General features: G+C 36.6%; 1 protein-coding gene across 7 annotated transcripts in view; it reads left to right on the forward strand.

Moving 5' to 3' along the window:
• Positions 1 to 18,128, forward strand: part of LOC110021343 (tRNA pseudouridine(38/39) synthase) — an 81,378-nt gene that overhangs the window by 56,647 nt on the left and 6,603 nt on the right. For 4 of the 7 annotated variants that reach the window (XM_020719798.1, XM_020719794.1, XM_020719800.1 and 1 more), the window contains exons 12-15: positions 1,314 to 1,431; positions 8,162 to 8,285; positions 16,872 to 16,976; positions 17,056 to 17,130. In XM_020719798.1, the coding sequence (XP_020575457.1) occupies positions 1,314 to 1,431; positions 8,162 to 8,285; positions 16,872 to 16,976; positions 17,056 to 17,130 (422 nt within the window). The remainder of the gene's footprint in view (positions 1 to 1,313; positions 1,432 to 8,161; positions 8,286 to 16,871; positions 16,977 to 17,055; positions 17,131 to 18,128) is intronic. The other 3 variants (XM_020719796.1, XM_020719801.1, XM_020719795.1) reach the window with 2 other exon arrangements.

Here is an 18,128-nt window from a genome sequence, read left to right on the forward strand (position 1 = left end):
CTCTTCAAAAAAGAAACTTTATTCTGCTTGCCATATATACCATCTTCACAGAAATTCAGATGAACTAATTTTAAACCCTGAAGCTTATTTTTAGAAAATAAGAACTTCTTACCGTCAACAATGGCAACATGATCTATGAAAATGCCAATGCTTTGTCTTCATGGAATAATGTTTCATTCACATGTCAATTCTTAGTCCAATTGGCTACAGGACTTTGAGAATAATGTTTAAAGGATACAACTTAAGCGTTAACTCAGTTCATTTATTCTGATCTATTAATAAATATGATGCTCTTCAATCAAATTGCACAATTCATATCGAGTTGAGGACTTGCACTCTCTATTTGGGAAGTGGATCTATAAGAGAGTGCAAGTCCACTTAACATTGTTTCTGTCTCACTTGATATTTGAACCTAGCATCCACTTATCACTGGTGGAGGGTATCCCATGGTGATATTTGTCCCATTCCCCACAACCCCCTTCCCCACCACCAACATCCAATTAAGGTCTCTCAAAAATTGCACAGTTGCTAACTAAATACCAGCTGCTTTATGCTAGAAGAAATCAACAAGATGTGAACCTCTTTGCTGCTTTACATGCAGCTGTTGCTGAATTAGACTTGAGAGAACACAGGATATCTTGCTGCTGGAATGCTGGAATTTTTTTTTTTTTTATGTGGTTTGACCGGTTAACTAGTTCCAAACATGCAAGCTGACAACTTTAAAAAATTATCTTTTGTTGACACCTTCCATAGCTATCGAAGGTTAGTTTCATTACAAAAATTATCTTTTTTTGACACCCCTTCCATAGCTATTTGATTCTGGTTCTTACAAATCCTGCTGCAGTTCCTTTTTTTATGGATGATGTCTGATGGATTCCTTTGGCAGTGTTTATTTTATCCAATTTTCTATCCTTTTTATAGTTAGCTCAATCTATGACATATTTTAAGGACAAGCTATTTCCACATTGGGAGTCTCAGTGGAGGGAGGCTATATGTGGATAAATTTGTTACTTTTTCTTTGCACCTTTGCTGGGTGATTCACATCATGTTACTTTTGTAACGATGAAAGAGTACAGTGAGGAAGCTTTTATGTAAATTCTGGATTAACAACTCCCTTTCCCCTCTTGCCGAGATTGACTTTTTCCAAGAAAATTCTAGTTGGTTTTCGAATGTTTTATATTCATCGTATTGATATTCAGTAGTTGTAAATATCATTTTGAGAAGAACAATATATGTGATGGGTTTTTTGGTTATGGCACAAATTTGTTTTGAAAAGTGTGCTATCAACATCTTACACTCTCTTACGCCTGCAGGTCAAATGATGATAAGCTATGGGCCATAACAATCAAGGGCAGTGCCTTTCTATGGCATCAAGTGCGTTGCATGGTCTCCATTTTATTTATGATTGGAGAAGGACTTGAGTCCCCAAATGTGCGTATCATATATTTTTTTACTTGATACTGAATTATTATCACTAATGCATTGCCTGGAAAGAGGGTAGTTCCAATTTTCTTTATAGTAAATGGATTTTGGATTATGCATAACATGAAGGTTGCTCACCGATATGGTTGACTAGCATTGACTACCTATACTCTTGTAGTTAATCTAGATTAACTGGGATGGAAATATTGGATTATGTCTTTCTATATATTGGTTGGTTGGCATTATCTTTTGGATTCAAACTTTTTGTTTCCATTTATAAGTAATATAGGTTTTCATTCACCACACCTAAGCTCACTTGCACCCAACCCCTTCTCTTGCAAACCCCCCTTCCAAGTTTCCCTTGCGCTACCTTAGGCCCATACGTCATTAACCCTCATCTTCCTTCTCTCTCAGTCCTACCGGCTCCATAAACCTAGGGATGCTAATAAATGGCACGACATGACATGACAATTCCACATGAACCTGAATAAAAAAATTTGGGTTGGGATTGACTTGATTAACTTTTGGATTGAAAATTTTGATTTGTTTAATTTTTCAGTTGGGTTCAAGTTAACCCTTCAATAATTGGATTTTGTTTGGATTTATCATCATTCTTCCTACCATACACTAAGTTAATGACAATAATTTTTCCTATTTGTTTTAAATAAAAAACAACTTATAGCTATCATTAATTTAGCATTTAATGTCTATTTAATAAAATTTCTTGAAAATTCTTTCATGACAGAGAGGGATGATTAACCTTATGTGCTTGTGCATATGAGAAATTTGGAATTCAATCCTGAAGTCTTTGTCAAATTATTGAGAAATTTCTCAGTAATGCCTTGTCTAAAATCTAATTTCTTTTGAAGGTTTAACCTTGAACGAAACTCTCTTAGAAGAGCTGAGCACAAGTTTTTTGGTACCGATATTATTTAAGAAGTGATTATGGATTGATTTGAAGGTGGTAGGAATTTTGATTTTAGAGAGGTAATTGAATGAGGATTTTCAGATATGGATGAGAATTATGAGGAATCAACTATAAATTCAAAATCATGAGAAAGATAAAGAGGCTTATCTTGAGATGTTTTAAAATTGAATGTAAGGAGGATCGATAGAAAAGATCTTTGTGGCGTTAATTGAAGAGGATGGGTAATGGCTATAGTCAAGGAGGCATGCATAATAAGGACTACGAACTCCATTAGTGTTCATAGAATGATGGAATAGTAATTATCATTGCTATTGTGCAGAATCGAGCATTTTTGTTGTTGTTATTGTAGCATGAGTCGGGTTCAGTGTTAGATTATGGTGCACTTGACGATTGAAGTGGGTTAGGTAATAAGGAAAAAACAACAAAAGGGTAGAAACTTGGGTAACACCTTAGTTAGGGTGTCTTGTATGATTTTGATTAAGTTTTATGGTTTAGGTGATTTGATAATGATTATTGAAAGGTCATGAAAAGATAATATATTTAATTTCATGGTAAATGACTTGGGAACAAAAAAATCAAAAGCACACATCATTGAAAATTTCATGGATTTCTTGAGATCTTCATTATGGAATTATCAACTATCTTGTTGAATTATTGATGATTACTCTTAAAATGTCATAATGCTTGATACTAATGATGCAAAATGATGATGAATTATGCTTGGACATCAATCTTTGAAGTATTAGTTAGTGGGAGAATTACAAAAGCTTTAAGCAATTGACTGAGAAGATGATGTGCGATGTTGGGGTCTAGAGTCTCCTAATATAATTAGAATAATGCAATGAGTATATGACAATGAACATTAGGATTCATCATACAACAACAAAAATCCTTTATCCCACTAAGTGGGGTTTACTATATGAATCCTTCTTTTCAATTGTGTCCTATTGAGTGTCATATTTTCATTTAATTCTAATAGATTAAGTCTATTTTTTATACAATATGCCCAATCTTTTTTTGGTCTACCTCTATCTTTTCTTAACATAAGTTGAATCTAAAGCATCTATTCTCCTAATCGGATCATGAGATGATCGACTTTTAATTTCACCAAATTATCTAAGATGACTCTCTAATCTGGTCCGCCACTGCAGCTACACCAACTCTTTCACGGATAGATTCGTTTCACATTTGTCTCTAAGTGTCAAGCCACTCATCCACCTAAGCAGTATTATCTCAGTAACACTTAGTTTTGTTTTATTCTTCTTGTTTAAAACTCAACATTATGTGCCATAAAGCATTGCAGGTTTCACCACTATCTTATAAAATTTTTCTTCAAGTGGTACTTTTCTATCACACAATAGGCCCAATGTATTTCTCGACTTCAACCAACCAACTTGAATTCTACTAATAACATCCCCATTTATATCACCACCACTTTTAATAATAGACCCGAGATATCTAAAACGTTACACATCTAATGATTTGATACCCATAACTACAGCTCTACCACTAGAGCTATTATTACTAAAACTACATTCCATTTTTTCAGTTTTAGATCAATTCAAACGAAAGCATTGAGACTCCAATGTAGACCTTCATTATTCAAGTTTTTTTCTAAACTCTTTCTTTTGCCTTATCCACTAAAAAGATATCATCAGTGAAAAAAATACACCAAGTTATATCCTCCTGTAAATGTTTAATAAGAGCATCCATAATTAATGCAAAAAAGATATGGGCTTAAAGTCGGTCCTTGATGTAATCCAACTAAAATAAGAAAATAATTGGTCAATCCTCCTTCTGATTGAACAAAAGTAACAACTTTAGTATATATAACAACATTAGTATATAGAACTTTGATGACTTGAATATAAGTCATATCCATATCTTTCCTCTATAGAACTCTCCAAATGACTTCTCTTGGAACCTTATCGTAAGCTTTTTCTAAATCAATTGAAGTCATATGTAGATCCTCCTTACTCTCTCTATACTTCTTCAGCAAACCACTCAATAAATGTATAGCTTCCATGGTAGACTTGCCTGACATAAATCCAAACTGATTATGAGAAATCTTTGTGTCACGTCTTAACCTATGTTCAATTACTCTCTCTCATAATTTTAAAGTACGACACATTAAATCCTCTATAATTTTTACACTCTTGTGCATCCCATTTTATTCTTAAAAATTGTGACCAAAATACTCTTATCCACTCCTCAGACATCTTTTTAGTTTTTAAAATAATATTAAAGAAGTTAGTAAGCTAAGAAATACCCAAATCTCCTAAATATTTTCACACCAAAATTAGGATTCACAGATCAATACCAAGCAGACATTTTGAAGGGTTTTCTTGATTACCTTAAGGCAAAATGGTGTGACAAAGACATGTACTTAGATAATTGGCCTTCTTTTTCTAATGATATTTCTGCCACCATTAATGCCGATTATGTTGAGATTCACTCGAGAGGTTTCCTTCAATGAAATATGGATTGTTATTCATAGCATGGGGAATAATCGAGCACCAGGGTATTGATGATATTACTTCTCTTTTAAAAAATTTTCTCGTCTTTGGTGGAAAAGGAAGTTTGTGCGGCTGTTATGGATTTCTTTACTTGTAACTTTATGCCTTCAAGTTGGAAGGAGACTTAGGTTGTGCTGATTCCTAAGGTTGAAAATGCTAGCTGCCCGGCAAAATTTAGACGCATCAGCATTTGCCAATCTATTTATAAAATTGTGGCTAAGATTTTGGCCAAGCGATTGAAAGACATGCTGCCTACTATCATCTCCCCTGAACAAGGAGCCTTTGTTCCAAAAGGAGCTATTCCTTCTCATTGCTTGCTTGCTCAAGAAGTGTTCAATAAATTTCAGCACTCTACTTCTTTGGCTCGGTTCATGGCGTTGAAAATTGATATGGAACATGCTTACAACAGGATGAGTTAGAATACTTTGGAGAGGGTACTCCATCTCTTTAAATTTCCTAGTAAATTAATCTGCTGGATTATGCATTGCATTAGCAACCCAAAATTTGCTCTCATCATTAATGTCAAGCAAACAGAGTGGATAAAGGCTAGTTGTGGTTTTAGGCAGGGATGCCCCCTTTCGCCGTATTTATTTATATTGTGTTCTGAGTTACTCTTTAAAGCTCTGAAACAACATCAACAAATTGGGATTTCTATTAGTAAAGGTGGAACTCGTATTTCACACCTCCTTTATGCTGAAGATATTTACTTTTTGCAGAAGTTTCTACTTTTATGGCTCTCTGTATCCAAGGAATTTTATCTAATTACTGTGCTTGGACTGGACAAACTATTAATAATGCCAAATCTACCATTATGTTTAGTAGAATCGGTAAATTGGAGGAAAAATTGAATTACTTTTCTTTTGGGTTTCAAAAAGGTGGATGTAATTGATTTTCTGGGACCAGACTTGCTATGTGCAAATTAAGAAAAGAGGATTTTAGTTCTCTTATTCATAATGTTATTTCTAAAGTTCAAGCCTGGGGAAATCGACCTCTTTTTGGCAGGCCGGGTAACTCTTGTTAATTCCTCATTATTAACTATGCCCATGTTTCTTCTCACGCATTCTGATATGCCTATGGGAAATCTTGGCTTGCAATTTTCTATGTGACATCAATACCAGTCGCAAAAGCCTTCACTATATTGCTTGGAGCAAGCTTTGTGTTCCTAAACTTTACGGTGGTCGTCGATTTCATGCTGCGCGGTGGCGTAGTCCACTTAGAACAAGATTTGCTTGGGCTTTTATTAATGAAACTAATGCCTTCCCTTATAATTGTTTGGCTGAATTTTATGGTACAGATATTTAGCAAAGTGGAAGAAGTTGAAATGATTCTTATGCTTGGAATATTATTCGTGATGGGGTTGTAAGCCTTAACTAGATTATTCGATGGGTGGTTGGTAATGGAAGAAGTATTAGTATAATGGATCACATTTGGATCCTAGATTTGCCACTTTCTAAGTGGCCCACCTACATTAATATTAAGGAAGTTGAAAACTGAAAGGTAGAGGACTTGATTTTGGAAGGAAAATAGAACATGCCAGCTATGCAAATATGCTTTGGGCCAAATCTTATTGATACCATTGTTCAGATGCAAAGCATACAGGCTACGCAATCTGATACTGCCAAACTTCTTTCTGTTCTCTCGGGGAAAACTACTACTGCTTTGGCGTTTGAGAAGCAATTTACTGATTTACCCAAAGAAAATACTTAGGTTTCAAAAAGAGAGAGGCTTTCTTCTGGTGGAGAATTCTACGTGATGCAATCCCTTCCAATGACTGGCTTTACCGCAGGCTCATATCGGAGGATATATATTGTCCATGGGGATGCAACGAAATAGAATATTATTCACATATTTCTGCTAAGTGTAAAGTTTTGAAAGAATTTGCTTATTGCTTTTTTCATTGGGGGTTTTATATTCCTAAATTTAATACTTTTGAAGAAGTCGTAGTTGGTTTAAGGCAACTTCCTACGTCGCAAATGGCTACAGGCAGATTGTATTGCTATATTGTTTACCATAGCTGGAGAACTTGAAATGCCAAAAACATAATAAATCTTATGGGACTCCGATTGTGATTGTAGTTTCCATTCTTTTGACACTTACCCAACCTAATACTTTTTACATCACAGAGCAACGAGGTACCTCTCGGCCCTTGGGGCTTTCTTCTCCTGTTTGTTGGCATCTGCCCCCCGCAACCCCCCCCACCTTTCAGGTTGGTTAAAAGTTAATGTGATTGTGCGTGTCTTGCCAATGACCAAGCTGGTGTGGGACTCGTTATCAAAGATTAAGTGGGTAAAGTTTTCATTGCAGCCGGGAAAACATATTACATTGGGATAGCTCTGAAGTGGAGTATGATGCGGTGCTATTTCTTGACGATTTACTTCAGCCTTCAATGTGTGAGATCAAAGGGGTCATCATTGAGGGAGATAATGCCAATGCTATTGCCATTTTTTGGGAGAGCATGAAGATGAAAGTTTGGCAAGCATCGACTTGATGTGGGACTTAAGATAGCTTTTCTTTTGAACTTTCAACATATTCTTTTGATTTTGCTCATAGAAGTTGTAATAAGGCAGCTCATTATTGTTCTAGGCTTGTTTTGGATAGGTCTTCTTTGGGAGGGTCACAATTGTGATCCTGATTTTTTAAGTGTGGTGGTGGAAGACGTCCATCACACTTTTCCTTTTGTTTAGTTTGTTTTGTTTTTTTTTTTTTTGTACTTTTTGATTAATGCAAAATGCACATATTTAATAAATTTTAAAAAAACCAATTCAACATATGAACTTGAACTAGAATTTGAAAAGCAACTGGAATTAACCTTGCTCAGAGAGATCACAGAATAAAATAAATTTGCTCTGGTCAGTTTTTTTATCAATGTTTCTTGAAAGTGTAAATATGTAGAACATCAAAAAAGGGATAAGTGAGAAAATTAGCCACACTGCCTAAGAAGGGGAAGATGGATGACATGCATCATTTCATTTAACATTGAAGAATGGCTTTGCATGGTCCTTTGTACTTGACTTGTTAATAGAATATCCTAAAAGATATGACGGTTAAACTTATCCTACACACCTGCAACTAACTCTATTTCCCCTTGTTAATTAAATTAAAGAGTTTAGAAAAGACAGAATACAATGCTAATTCAACCAAGGCTCCACGTAATCCATGCTTAGTCTTATATAGGTTTGGTGTTACCTGCCTAGACATGATGATTTGATTGTTGACTATAATGCATTGCAATTTTTAAGCAATTTGTTTTTAAACCTCCTTTTAAGCATCATTCAAAATGCTGATTATGTTGCAGATAATTAATGTTTTACTGGATATCCACAAGACTCCCAGAAAACCACAGTACAACATGGCATCCGAGCTTCCCTTAATGCTTCATTGTTGTGAATTTAAAGGTGTCAACCTTATATGCTCGTCAGGTATAGAATCTTTTTAACATCTAGTCTTTTGCTGAATAATGTTTTTTTTTTGTTCCTCTTGGTATGGAGAGGCAAGTGATAATTTTTTTTTCATGGTGGAGTTGTCTTGTTTTCCTATTGGATGAGTTAATTATATGAACTATTGCCGACAGCCGAGTTTGTTCCTCTGTTATTGTCATTATAGAGAATTTACCTTTTAATCGTTTTTATTGTTATAATCATTTGAAGCGACAGAAAGATTTCTACAATTGCATTCCATTCTTCTGCAGAAAGCATAACTAGTGGTTGAAAACAGGCAAAAGTTTTAACAGGTTTAATGAGAGCGTTGGGTAGTACTTAATAGAAAGGATAATGGATGATCGCAGTTGTAGAAATAGGCTCCTTATGTTGACGAGGAAATGATTAATGGTGTTGGGTAGTACTTAATAGAAAGGATAATGGATGATGGCAGTTGTTAGGCTCCTTATGTTGACGAGGAAATGATTAATGGTGCTTAGGTTTAGACAAAAGAAAATGACCAGTTGGAGATCTTTTTTTTTTTTTAAGAATATCACCATTTTTAGAGAAAAAACTTGTTAGGGGAAGATTGAGTTTGATCTCTTGCAAGAGGCTAGAAGCTAGCTAAACTAGAACTGAAATAATTAGTTACCCTAACTAGACTGGATAATAAAGAGGTATTTTTGGAATGAACTCCGATTTAATACTGTAAGAATGACAGTAATTTTGAAGGCTTGAAACTATCTCTTTTGTTTTTGCAGACCTCGATGTAAGAAGAGTAGATGCTTTCGTCAAATATAGGCTACTATTACTATTGATGGATTCTGTAGGTACATGTGAATGGAAAATGAAATGTTGCAAAACATAAGTCATTTAGTTTTGTTTTGAATTTAGTTAAGGAGATCTATGTGGGACAATTTTTTATTGTTTTACTTTTTCTGATCTCTACTGCTTTTTATAAATTTTTGTGATGGGAAGCTTTTTAATAATCAAATCTATTAAGACTGTGGCAGTTATAAAGAAAAAAATAATTTCTTATTTTTTAAAAAAAAAGGTATGTACAATGATCATAATATCTTAAAAAAAGTTGTTTTTCCTACGACTTTTTAATAATCAAATCTATTAAGACTGTGGCAGTAATACAGAAAAAAATAATTTCTTATTTTTTTTTAAAAAAGGTATGTACAATGTTCATAATATCTTAAAAAAAGTTGTTTTTCCTACGACAGTTCTACAACTATTTTTACCAAAAATTGCAGTTGCCCCAAAAGGGAGCCAAAATGTGATGATTATGATGTCTTAATAGCGGTTGAGATTGGTTTCTAATTTAGGATTATTTTTAAATAGGAAATATTGAAGAAGTCTAGGGGTTTATTTTTAAGAATGTTGCAAGAGTTTTAAATAAACCCTAAGTTATTAAATGAATAGAACAAGGTTTTAGAGCATTTATTATTATTATTTTTTTTTTTGGTATCAGAGATAAACCCTAACCCTAGCTGGTGCTACAATGTCGCTACAGTACTACTACTCCTTTCTTCCAGCAGGCCACCACATCAAGAAGAATGAGTTAGGAGGCTTTGGTTTCAATTGCAGGTTGTAGAGAAGATCGAGCCAAAGGAAGGTCATAATCTTGTGTTGTGATGAGCGACATCCAATGAGCGGATAAAGGGAGGTGAGGGAGAGCAAACTGTGATGGCGTGTGACCGAGGAGAAAATAGGGAGGTCGATCGTAAGCAGGACTAGATGCACGCGTGCTAGTATGACAGGCCGAGCACGTAAGCAAGGGTTGTGAGTCAAGACGATGTGAGCAAAGTTAAATTGGAAGTAGGTCGAGCACATGCCGAGCTGAGCATGAGCAAAGCCAAACACGTTAGGCTCAATCGCTTGTGGGCAAGGTTGATGTCGATGGTTTCGCCGAGTTGAGCCGACACTTATTAGAGAACCGACGGTGCACAACCTATAAGAGTACAAGAGAGAAGTGGATCGAGATCAGGTCAAGAAGTGGAAGGAAGTCAGATGAGATTTTTTTTGATCTAGACTTGGATTCTTATGTTTGAGGATGTCAGGAGACGCAGATGTTACTTGAGGTAAAGGATTGGAGCTTTTGGGGAAGATAGATCCTGAAGTTCTGAAGTTCTTGGTCGAACTCATACATGGAGGTAGCGTTTTGATGGGAGCCATTATCTTAACATGTGCTTCGACACAGGTGAAGCCGAATATCTCTCGTGCATCTGAAGCTTGATGGACTGACCACGTATTTGAATTGGTCACATCGGATTAATTTTACTTTTGTAGGGAAGAGACTAGAGGGATATCTAGCAGGGTGTCAAAGAGTGACAGTGCTGAGAGTGATGAGTGGAGAACCACACACGTTTTACTTTACACACGGCTACTCAACTAAATGTTTCCATCGATTGCCTCATTAATAGATGTCATTTAATAGGAGAGGGACATTTGACCAAAGCTAAAGAGGATCAATGTTGGAGCTGAAAGCCACATGAGGGTGTTCCAGATTCAACGTGAGATTGAGGCAGTGGTACAGAGCAATAGATCGATTCAGGAGTACTCTACACATCTGGAGCGGTTGTGGGCAGATCTTGATCTCTTCCCATTGATGTCGAGCTATGGTGATTTGGGGTGCAAGAAGGAAGAGATTTTTGCAGTTTCTGGCTCATCTGAGCCTGACTTTTGATCAAAGGAGATTGATCCTCCTAGCCCAGGCGATGATCTTTTTTTGGATGAGGTCATCACTACGATGATACTAGAGGAGAATCGCATGAGGCTATAACCTGAGTCGAGTGTATTTTCATGCACGCGATCAGCTTTTGCTGCCTCGAGCTTGGGCATACATGTGTTCAGGGGGAGACTCACAAGTGCTTCAACCGCGGTAGAGTAGGACATCTGAGCAAGGTCTGAGAGAGGTGGACGTTGATAGTTTGGAGGCAATGGATGTGGTCGTGGTGGTCGAAGAGGTGGAAGAGGGGCCTACTGGGTAAATCTGATGGTAGTTGAGGACAAGGGAGAAATAAGTGTAGTCTTTACTGATGAGAATCATTAGTTTCTGGAGATGTTGAAGGGGAAGTAGAAATCAGCAGGTGATGGGGCCGAGAATGCATCTACCTTATTGTCATCAAGGAGTAACATTGCTACTAATGCTCACTCTGACAAAGATACTCATGATACCCATGCTTTTGCTGCTATTTTCACTACAAGATCACCAGAATGGATAGTGGATTCTGATGCATCTCGACACGTGACAGATACTGATAGAAAGTATTCTTGCTATAGTCACCTAACAATTCTAGAAAGCATCTAGGCTGTTGATGGTACAACATAGCCTATAGTGGGTAGGGTACAGTGATGTCTATCAATTGTATGACTTTGTCCAATATTTTGCATGTTTTTTTCTTTTCAAAGAAATTTTAATCCTTTCGTGTAATTATTCTCTAAGTCAAATGTGTTGTTTCATTTGATACTTCTAAGTTGATCTTTTAAGAGAAAGTGGCGAGCTAAATTCTTAGGACTGGAATTCGACATAGTGGACTTTGTTACTTGGATAGATAGATGATGGACTCGACTTTGACATCTTTGGTAGATAGTGCTGAAGTAAGGGGATCTAGGAGGAGTGTGGATTATGTGTTGTTGCTACATCACAGACTCACGACACACTTGTTTTATTTTATTGAGTCGTTTGTATTCTTCGTTTTATAATATTTTATTTTATTGAGTCGTTTGTATTCTTCGTTTTATTAAATGATAAATCAACAAAAAACTTTTTTGTGATGCTTGTGAGTTTGGTAAGCTTACTAGAAGCTCTTCTATCAGTTCTGGGAATAGGAGTTGTGGTTTTGATTTAATACATTCTGATTTTTGGGGATGTCGTTTTATGAGTTTGATGAATGGTTATCTATTTTTTGTGAATTTTATTGATTGTTTTTCTTGTGTTATTTGGTTGTCTTTGATGAAATGTAAGTGATCTGTTTGCTTGGTTTAGACTTTTGTCAGGCAATCCAAACTCAATATGGTGCATTAGTGAAGATATTGGGGTCTCATAATGGGACTAAATATAACAAAGACGCGTTTGGCGAATAAGCCAAGGGATACAATTCCAAACGACATGTCAATACACACTAGTACAAAATGAAATAGCGGAGAGGAAGAATAAACACCTTCTAGATGTAGCTTGAAGCATGATGATTGGGATGATTGTCCCAAAGCACTTCTGGGGCAAACAGTTTTGACAGATGCTCAATTGATCAATAGAGTTCCCTTGAGTGTTAAATTGAAAGTCTCATTGTTAGATGTTGAAAAGAGATAATAGTGGGTCTTTACCTGATGGTAGCTAAGGACAAGGGAGAGACAAGTGTGGTCTTTACTGATGAGAATCTTGAGTTTATGGAGATGTTGAAGGGGAAGTAGAAAGCAGCAGGTGATGGGGCCGAGAATGCATCCACTTCATTGTCATCAAGGGGTAACATTGCTACTTATGCTCACTCTGACAAAGATACTCATGATAGTCATGCTCTTGCTGCTATTTTCACTACAATATCACCAAAATGGATAGTGGAGTCTGATGCATTTCAACATGTGACAGATACTGCTAGAAAGTATTCTTGCTATACTAACCTAGCGATTCTAGAGAGCATCTAGGCTATTGATGGTACAACATAGCCTATAGTGGGTGGGGTACAGTGATGTGTATTGATTCTATAACTTTGTCCAATGTTTTGCATGCTCAGAGAAATTTTTATCCTTCAGGATCGTTGTTCTGTAAGTCAAATGTGTTGTTTCATTTGATACTTCTAAGTTGACCTTTTAAGAGAAAGAGGCGAGCTAAATTCTTAGGACTGGAATTCGACATAGTGGACTCTGTTACTTGGATAGATAGATGATGGAGGCTTTGACATCTATGGTATAGTGCTGAAGTAAGTGGATCTAGTAGGAGTGTGGAGTATTTGTTGTTGCTACATCACAGACTCACGACAAACTTTTGTTTTATTTTATTGAGTTGTTTGTATCTGTCGTTTTATGAAATGGCAAATAAACAAAAAATTTATTTGTGATGCTTGTGTGTTTGGTAAACTTACTAGGAGCTCTTATATTAGTTATGAGAATAGAAGTTGTGGTTTTGATTTGATACATTCTGATTTTTGGGGAAGTTGTTTTATGAGTTTGATGAATAGTTATCGATATTTTGTGAATTTTATTGATTATTTTCTTGTGTTTTTTTGTTGTATTTGATGAAATGTAAGTGTGATGTGCTTGCTTTAAAGACTTTTGTCAGGCAATCCAGACTCAATATGGTGCATTAGTGAAGATATTGGGGTCTCATAATGAGACTAAACATGCCAACAAAGTGTTTGGGGGGAATACTTATTAGCCCAAGGGATACAAATCCAAATCACATGTCAATACACACCAACACAAAGCGAAATAGCGGAGAGGAAGAGTAGACACCTTTTATATGTAGCCCGATGCATGATAATTGGGATGATTGTCCCAAAGCACTTCTGGGGCAAACAATTTTGAGAGATTCTCAATTGATCGATAGAATGTCATTGAGTGTTAGATTGAAAGTCTCATTGTCAGATGTTGAAAAGAGATAATAGTGGGATTCTCCTATTGAACGTATTTGGCTGTGTATGTTTTGTGAAGACAGCAGGTCATCAGTAGGGAAACTGAATTCTAGAGCTATTGTCAGATGTTGAAAAGAGATAATAGTGGGATTCTTTTATTGACGTATTTGGCTGTGTATGTTTTGTGAAGACAACAGGTCATCAGTAGGGAAACTGAATCCTAGAGCTGTGATGTATGTTTTCGTGGATTATTTTGCTACTCAGAAGGAGTATGTATGTTGGAGACTGATAGAAAGAAGACTGTTTGAGCATAAATGTGTTCTTTAGAGAATTCAATTGTACTACACCTTGGAGGTGACCCCACTCTTTAGTGACTCCCCATATATTGGAGGTATGAAACAATAGCGGGCGAGGAGTATTGGTGAGAGATTGATATATGTGGGAGCGATGTCTTGTTCTGTGATGTGGGATGAATCGGCTGAAGCACTAGAAAATGAGGAGATTGAACCCAGATGGAACAGTGCCTGCAGTGCCACTCGTGACAACAAGTCCTTTGTCACGATCTACCCCGACCCTTGAGACACCTACACCTTCCGCCTTAGACTCATAATTCATTTGTGATATGATTAATCTTCCTACTTCCAACCCAGTAACTTTGAAAAGGAACTCTTATAGTAATATGTGATATCCTCCAGCTTTTCATACTCTAACATATCACATGTAGATAGAGCATTCATCACATCTTGGGACACTGTTTTTATACCCAAATGTTGGCAGATAGCTAAGAAGGATCTCATGTGGAAAGCAACAATGTATGAAGTGCTTGGGGCTCTTACTAAAAACCATACATGGGAGATAGTGCTACTGCGAGCGGGGAAAAGAGTATTAGGTGCAAATGGATCTTCACAAAGAAACAAAATTCAGAAGGGAAGGTGGAGTGTTATAAAGCACGATTGGTGGCGAAAGGGTACCGTAAGACGTATGACATTGATTATGATGAAACATTTGTACCAGTAGCGAAGATGAGTTTACTGAGGACATTGGTTTCTCTGGCAGTGAATAGTGGGTAATGTTACATCAACTCAATGTAAAGAATGTTTATCTTCATTGTGAGTTACTGGAGGTGTATATGGAGGTGCCACCAAGTTTCGGTATAGGTCAGATAATGGACAAGGCGTGCGGGCTCAGGAAGTCACTTTATGACTTGAAATAGTCTTCTTGAGCCTGGTTTGACAAGTTAGAAAGGCTATGGTTGGCATAGGATATCAACAGATCAATGTCGGCTAGACGGTATTCTTTCGGCAACATGGAGGTCACACCACTATGTTTGTTGTATTTGTTGATGACATAATTGTCATTAGTGATAATCAGACAGAGATTGCTCGGCTAAAAGTATGATTGGACAAAGAAATTGTGGTGAAAAACTTTGCATAGTTCAAATAATTTCTTGGGATTGAGGTGTCCGTGGAATAGAGGGGATGCTCTTGTCTTAGAGTAAGTATTTACTAGATCTCCCCACAGAAATGAGCATGCTGTGATGCATGTTTATAGTCTCTCCAATTGATCAGAAGGCCAAGCTGAGTGTAGAGGCATGAGAGTTAAGTTGATCATGAGGGTTACCAAAGTGGTGGTCATTTGATCTATTTGTATCACACTCGTCCCCAACATTTCATTTGCAGTGAGCTTGGTGAGCTGCTACATGCATGATCCAAGGAAGTGTTATTTGAAAATAGTGTATCAAGTTCTAAGATACCTGAAGAGTGCAGCTGTGAAGGTGTTGATCTTCAGGATGAATGGGTATGTAGGCATTGAGGACTATTGTGACTCTGACTGGGCTAATTGTGCCGATAACAAGAGGTCAACATCAGAATATTGCATGTTTGTAGGGGGAAACTTAGTCTCTTTGATAAGCAAGAAACGGTCAGTAGGAGCGAGGATAACAACAAAGGCAGAGTATAGGGTTATGGCCTTAGGAGTTGTCTAGATGATGTGAGCAGAGTATAGGGTTATGGCCTTAGGAGTTGTCTAGGTGATGTGATTGAGAGCCTTGTTGGTAGAGCTAAGGTGGACCAATGAGCTCAAATGAGGTTGTGGTGTAACAACAAGTTAGCAATCAGCATTGCCAACAACTCGGTACAACACGATAGAACCAAACATGTGGAGATTGATAGGATCTTTATCAAGGAAAATCTGAATAACGGACTACTGAAGCTAAGTCATCTAGTCATCGGAGAGCAAGTGGTTGAGTGTCTCACCAAAGGACATAGCTCATTAGATTTGTCTAGGCCATGTGACATGATAGGTTTAATGAATATCTTTTGCACATCTTGAAGGGGAGTGCTAAGATGTGTATCTAGTTTAGGGTTCTATTGTAAATAGGAAATATTGAAGAATTCTAGGGGTTTATTTGTAAGAATGTTGTCAAGGTTCTATATAAGCCCAAGTCATTAATGTATAGAACTAGTTTTTAGAGAAATTATTTTTTTTTGTGGCAATTTAGTTAAAGGGTTTGAACTATGTATAGAACTAGTTTTTAGAGAAATTATTTTTTTTTTTTGTGGCAATTTAATTAAAGGGTTTGAACTATCTACGAGATAATAGGATCTTCAGCTGCTTATTGTTGTCATTGTTGACACTGATGATTGTCAATGTTAAGATGCAACCTATTATTTTTCATAATGCGCCATGATTTGTTTTAATATAATTAGCTAGAACGGGCATTCATTTGCTAGGCTATATTATACTTAGTACTTTCATACTGATGAACGTCAGTCTACAATAGCATGCAATCTCAAGGCCCCTAATTTTCTACCAAGGAGCTAATTGTTAACGGTTCCTCGAATTTAATTGCTTTTGTGTTTCTGCAATTTCTATGCAGTAGTTCATCTATTTTGAAGATTATATCCTCTTGGCCCATGCACATCTTGCATTTCTATATGCCGAATAATTATTTTTTCGGATTCTGGAACACTTTTCTGAATTATACTTTTTTGTAACAAAACAATTATTTTAGCAGATGCCAGACGAAATTTGCAGGAACATTTCACCAATGAATTAAAAACTCATCTTCTTCAAGCTGCCATAATAGAAGAGGCGCTCCATTGCTTGCAGACTACAGGTTCCGTATTCACCTGATAATAAAAGCCCCTTTCTAACTCTTTTTATTATTGTGGTTCATGCTTATGTTCTCCACGTAGGTGTTGAAGAAACTACAATGGTACATTGTAAGAAGAAAAAGGGGCACATTTCTCTTATGCTGAGACCAACAGAACGTAAGCCTAACTAATTTAAAAAAAAAATCTTAATGTGCACTATGCTTCCATCTGATTATGCTTGATATGTTCATCTGTTAAGAATGGATAATGTTAATGTGCTGAACTACATGCACTAATGCGGTTGAAACATAGATCCTAGTTGTTTTATGCGCTTTAATGCATGTTTTCAATAGAAAGCATAGTTGTAATTGGTGAGAAATCGAATTAAAAAGTTGAAAGTGAGAATAATAGAAAAAAAAATTGATGATAAAAGCTTTGGAATTTATACAATATGCTGAAAATAAAATAATTTAAAATAAACTTTTCGAGGGTTAGAAAATGTGTTTGTGTTGAGATTTGTATCTAATATAGGATTAGGGTTTTATTTGTAAATAGAAGTCTAGGGATTTATATGTAAATGTTGTAAGGCTCTATATAGCCAAGTGTTAATAAAATGAGAATATTTTTCAAAGCAATTAATTCTTTATAGTATCAGAGCCCAAACCCTAGTTGTTGCTACAGTGTGTTGTGCGTGGGTTACGACTTATCAGTTCGAGCATGGAGGAGCGACACTGTGCGAGGCTGTGCAGAAGAAAGCATCGTGCAAAAGACATTGAAGGAATAGTGGAGTAGCAAGGAAACAACGACTCTGTGGAGAGGTTTCAGATGCAAGGATCATGTGGGTTTGCCTGTCGGGTTGATCGCCGGAGTAATCGACTCTGTGGTGAGGATTTAGATGCAAGGATCCTGTTGTTCTGAGTGTGGGATTGATCGCGGAAGGAAGTAGATGGCTGAACGGCTCCTTCTGATCGTGAAAGGGAGAAAAAGGTGTGCAGGATTTTGCAAGGTCGCGACAGGGCTTACAGGTAGGAGTGGTGTGGAGGATCTTTTTGGTTCTTAGAAAATGAAAGGCGGTGTAGGTGTCGCTTGAATAGGGGAAAAAGGCGTTTGATTTTGTGTGGGAGAGCAGTCGAAGGCTTTACTGCTTAAAATAGCTTTGGAAGAAATATTTGTGT

This window comes from Phalaenopsis equestris, unplaced genomic scaffold, assembly GCF_001263595.1.
Source record: "Phalaenopsis equestris unplaced genomic scaffold, ASM126359v1 Scaffold000134, whole genome shotgun sequence".
Taxonomy (NCBI): Eukaryota; Viridiplantae; Streptophyta; class Magnoliopsida; order Asparagales; family Orchidaceae; genus Phalaenopsis; species Phalaenopsis equestris.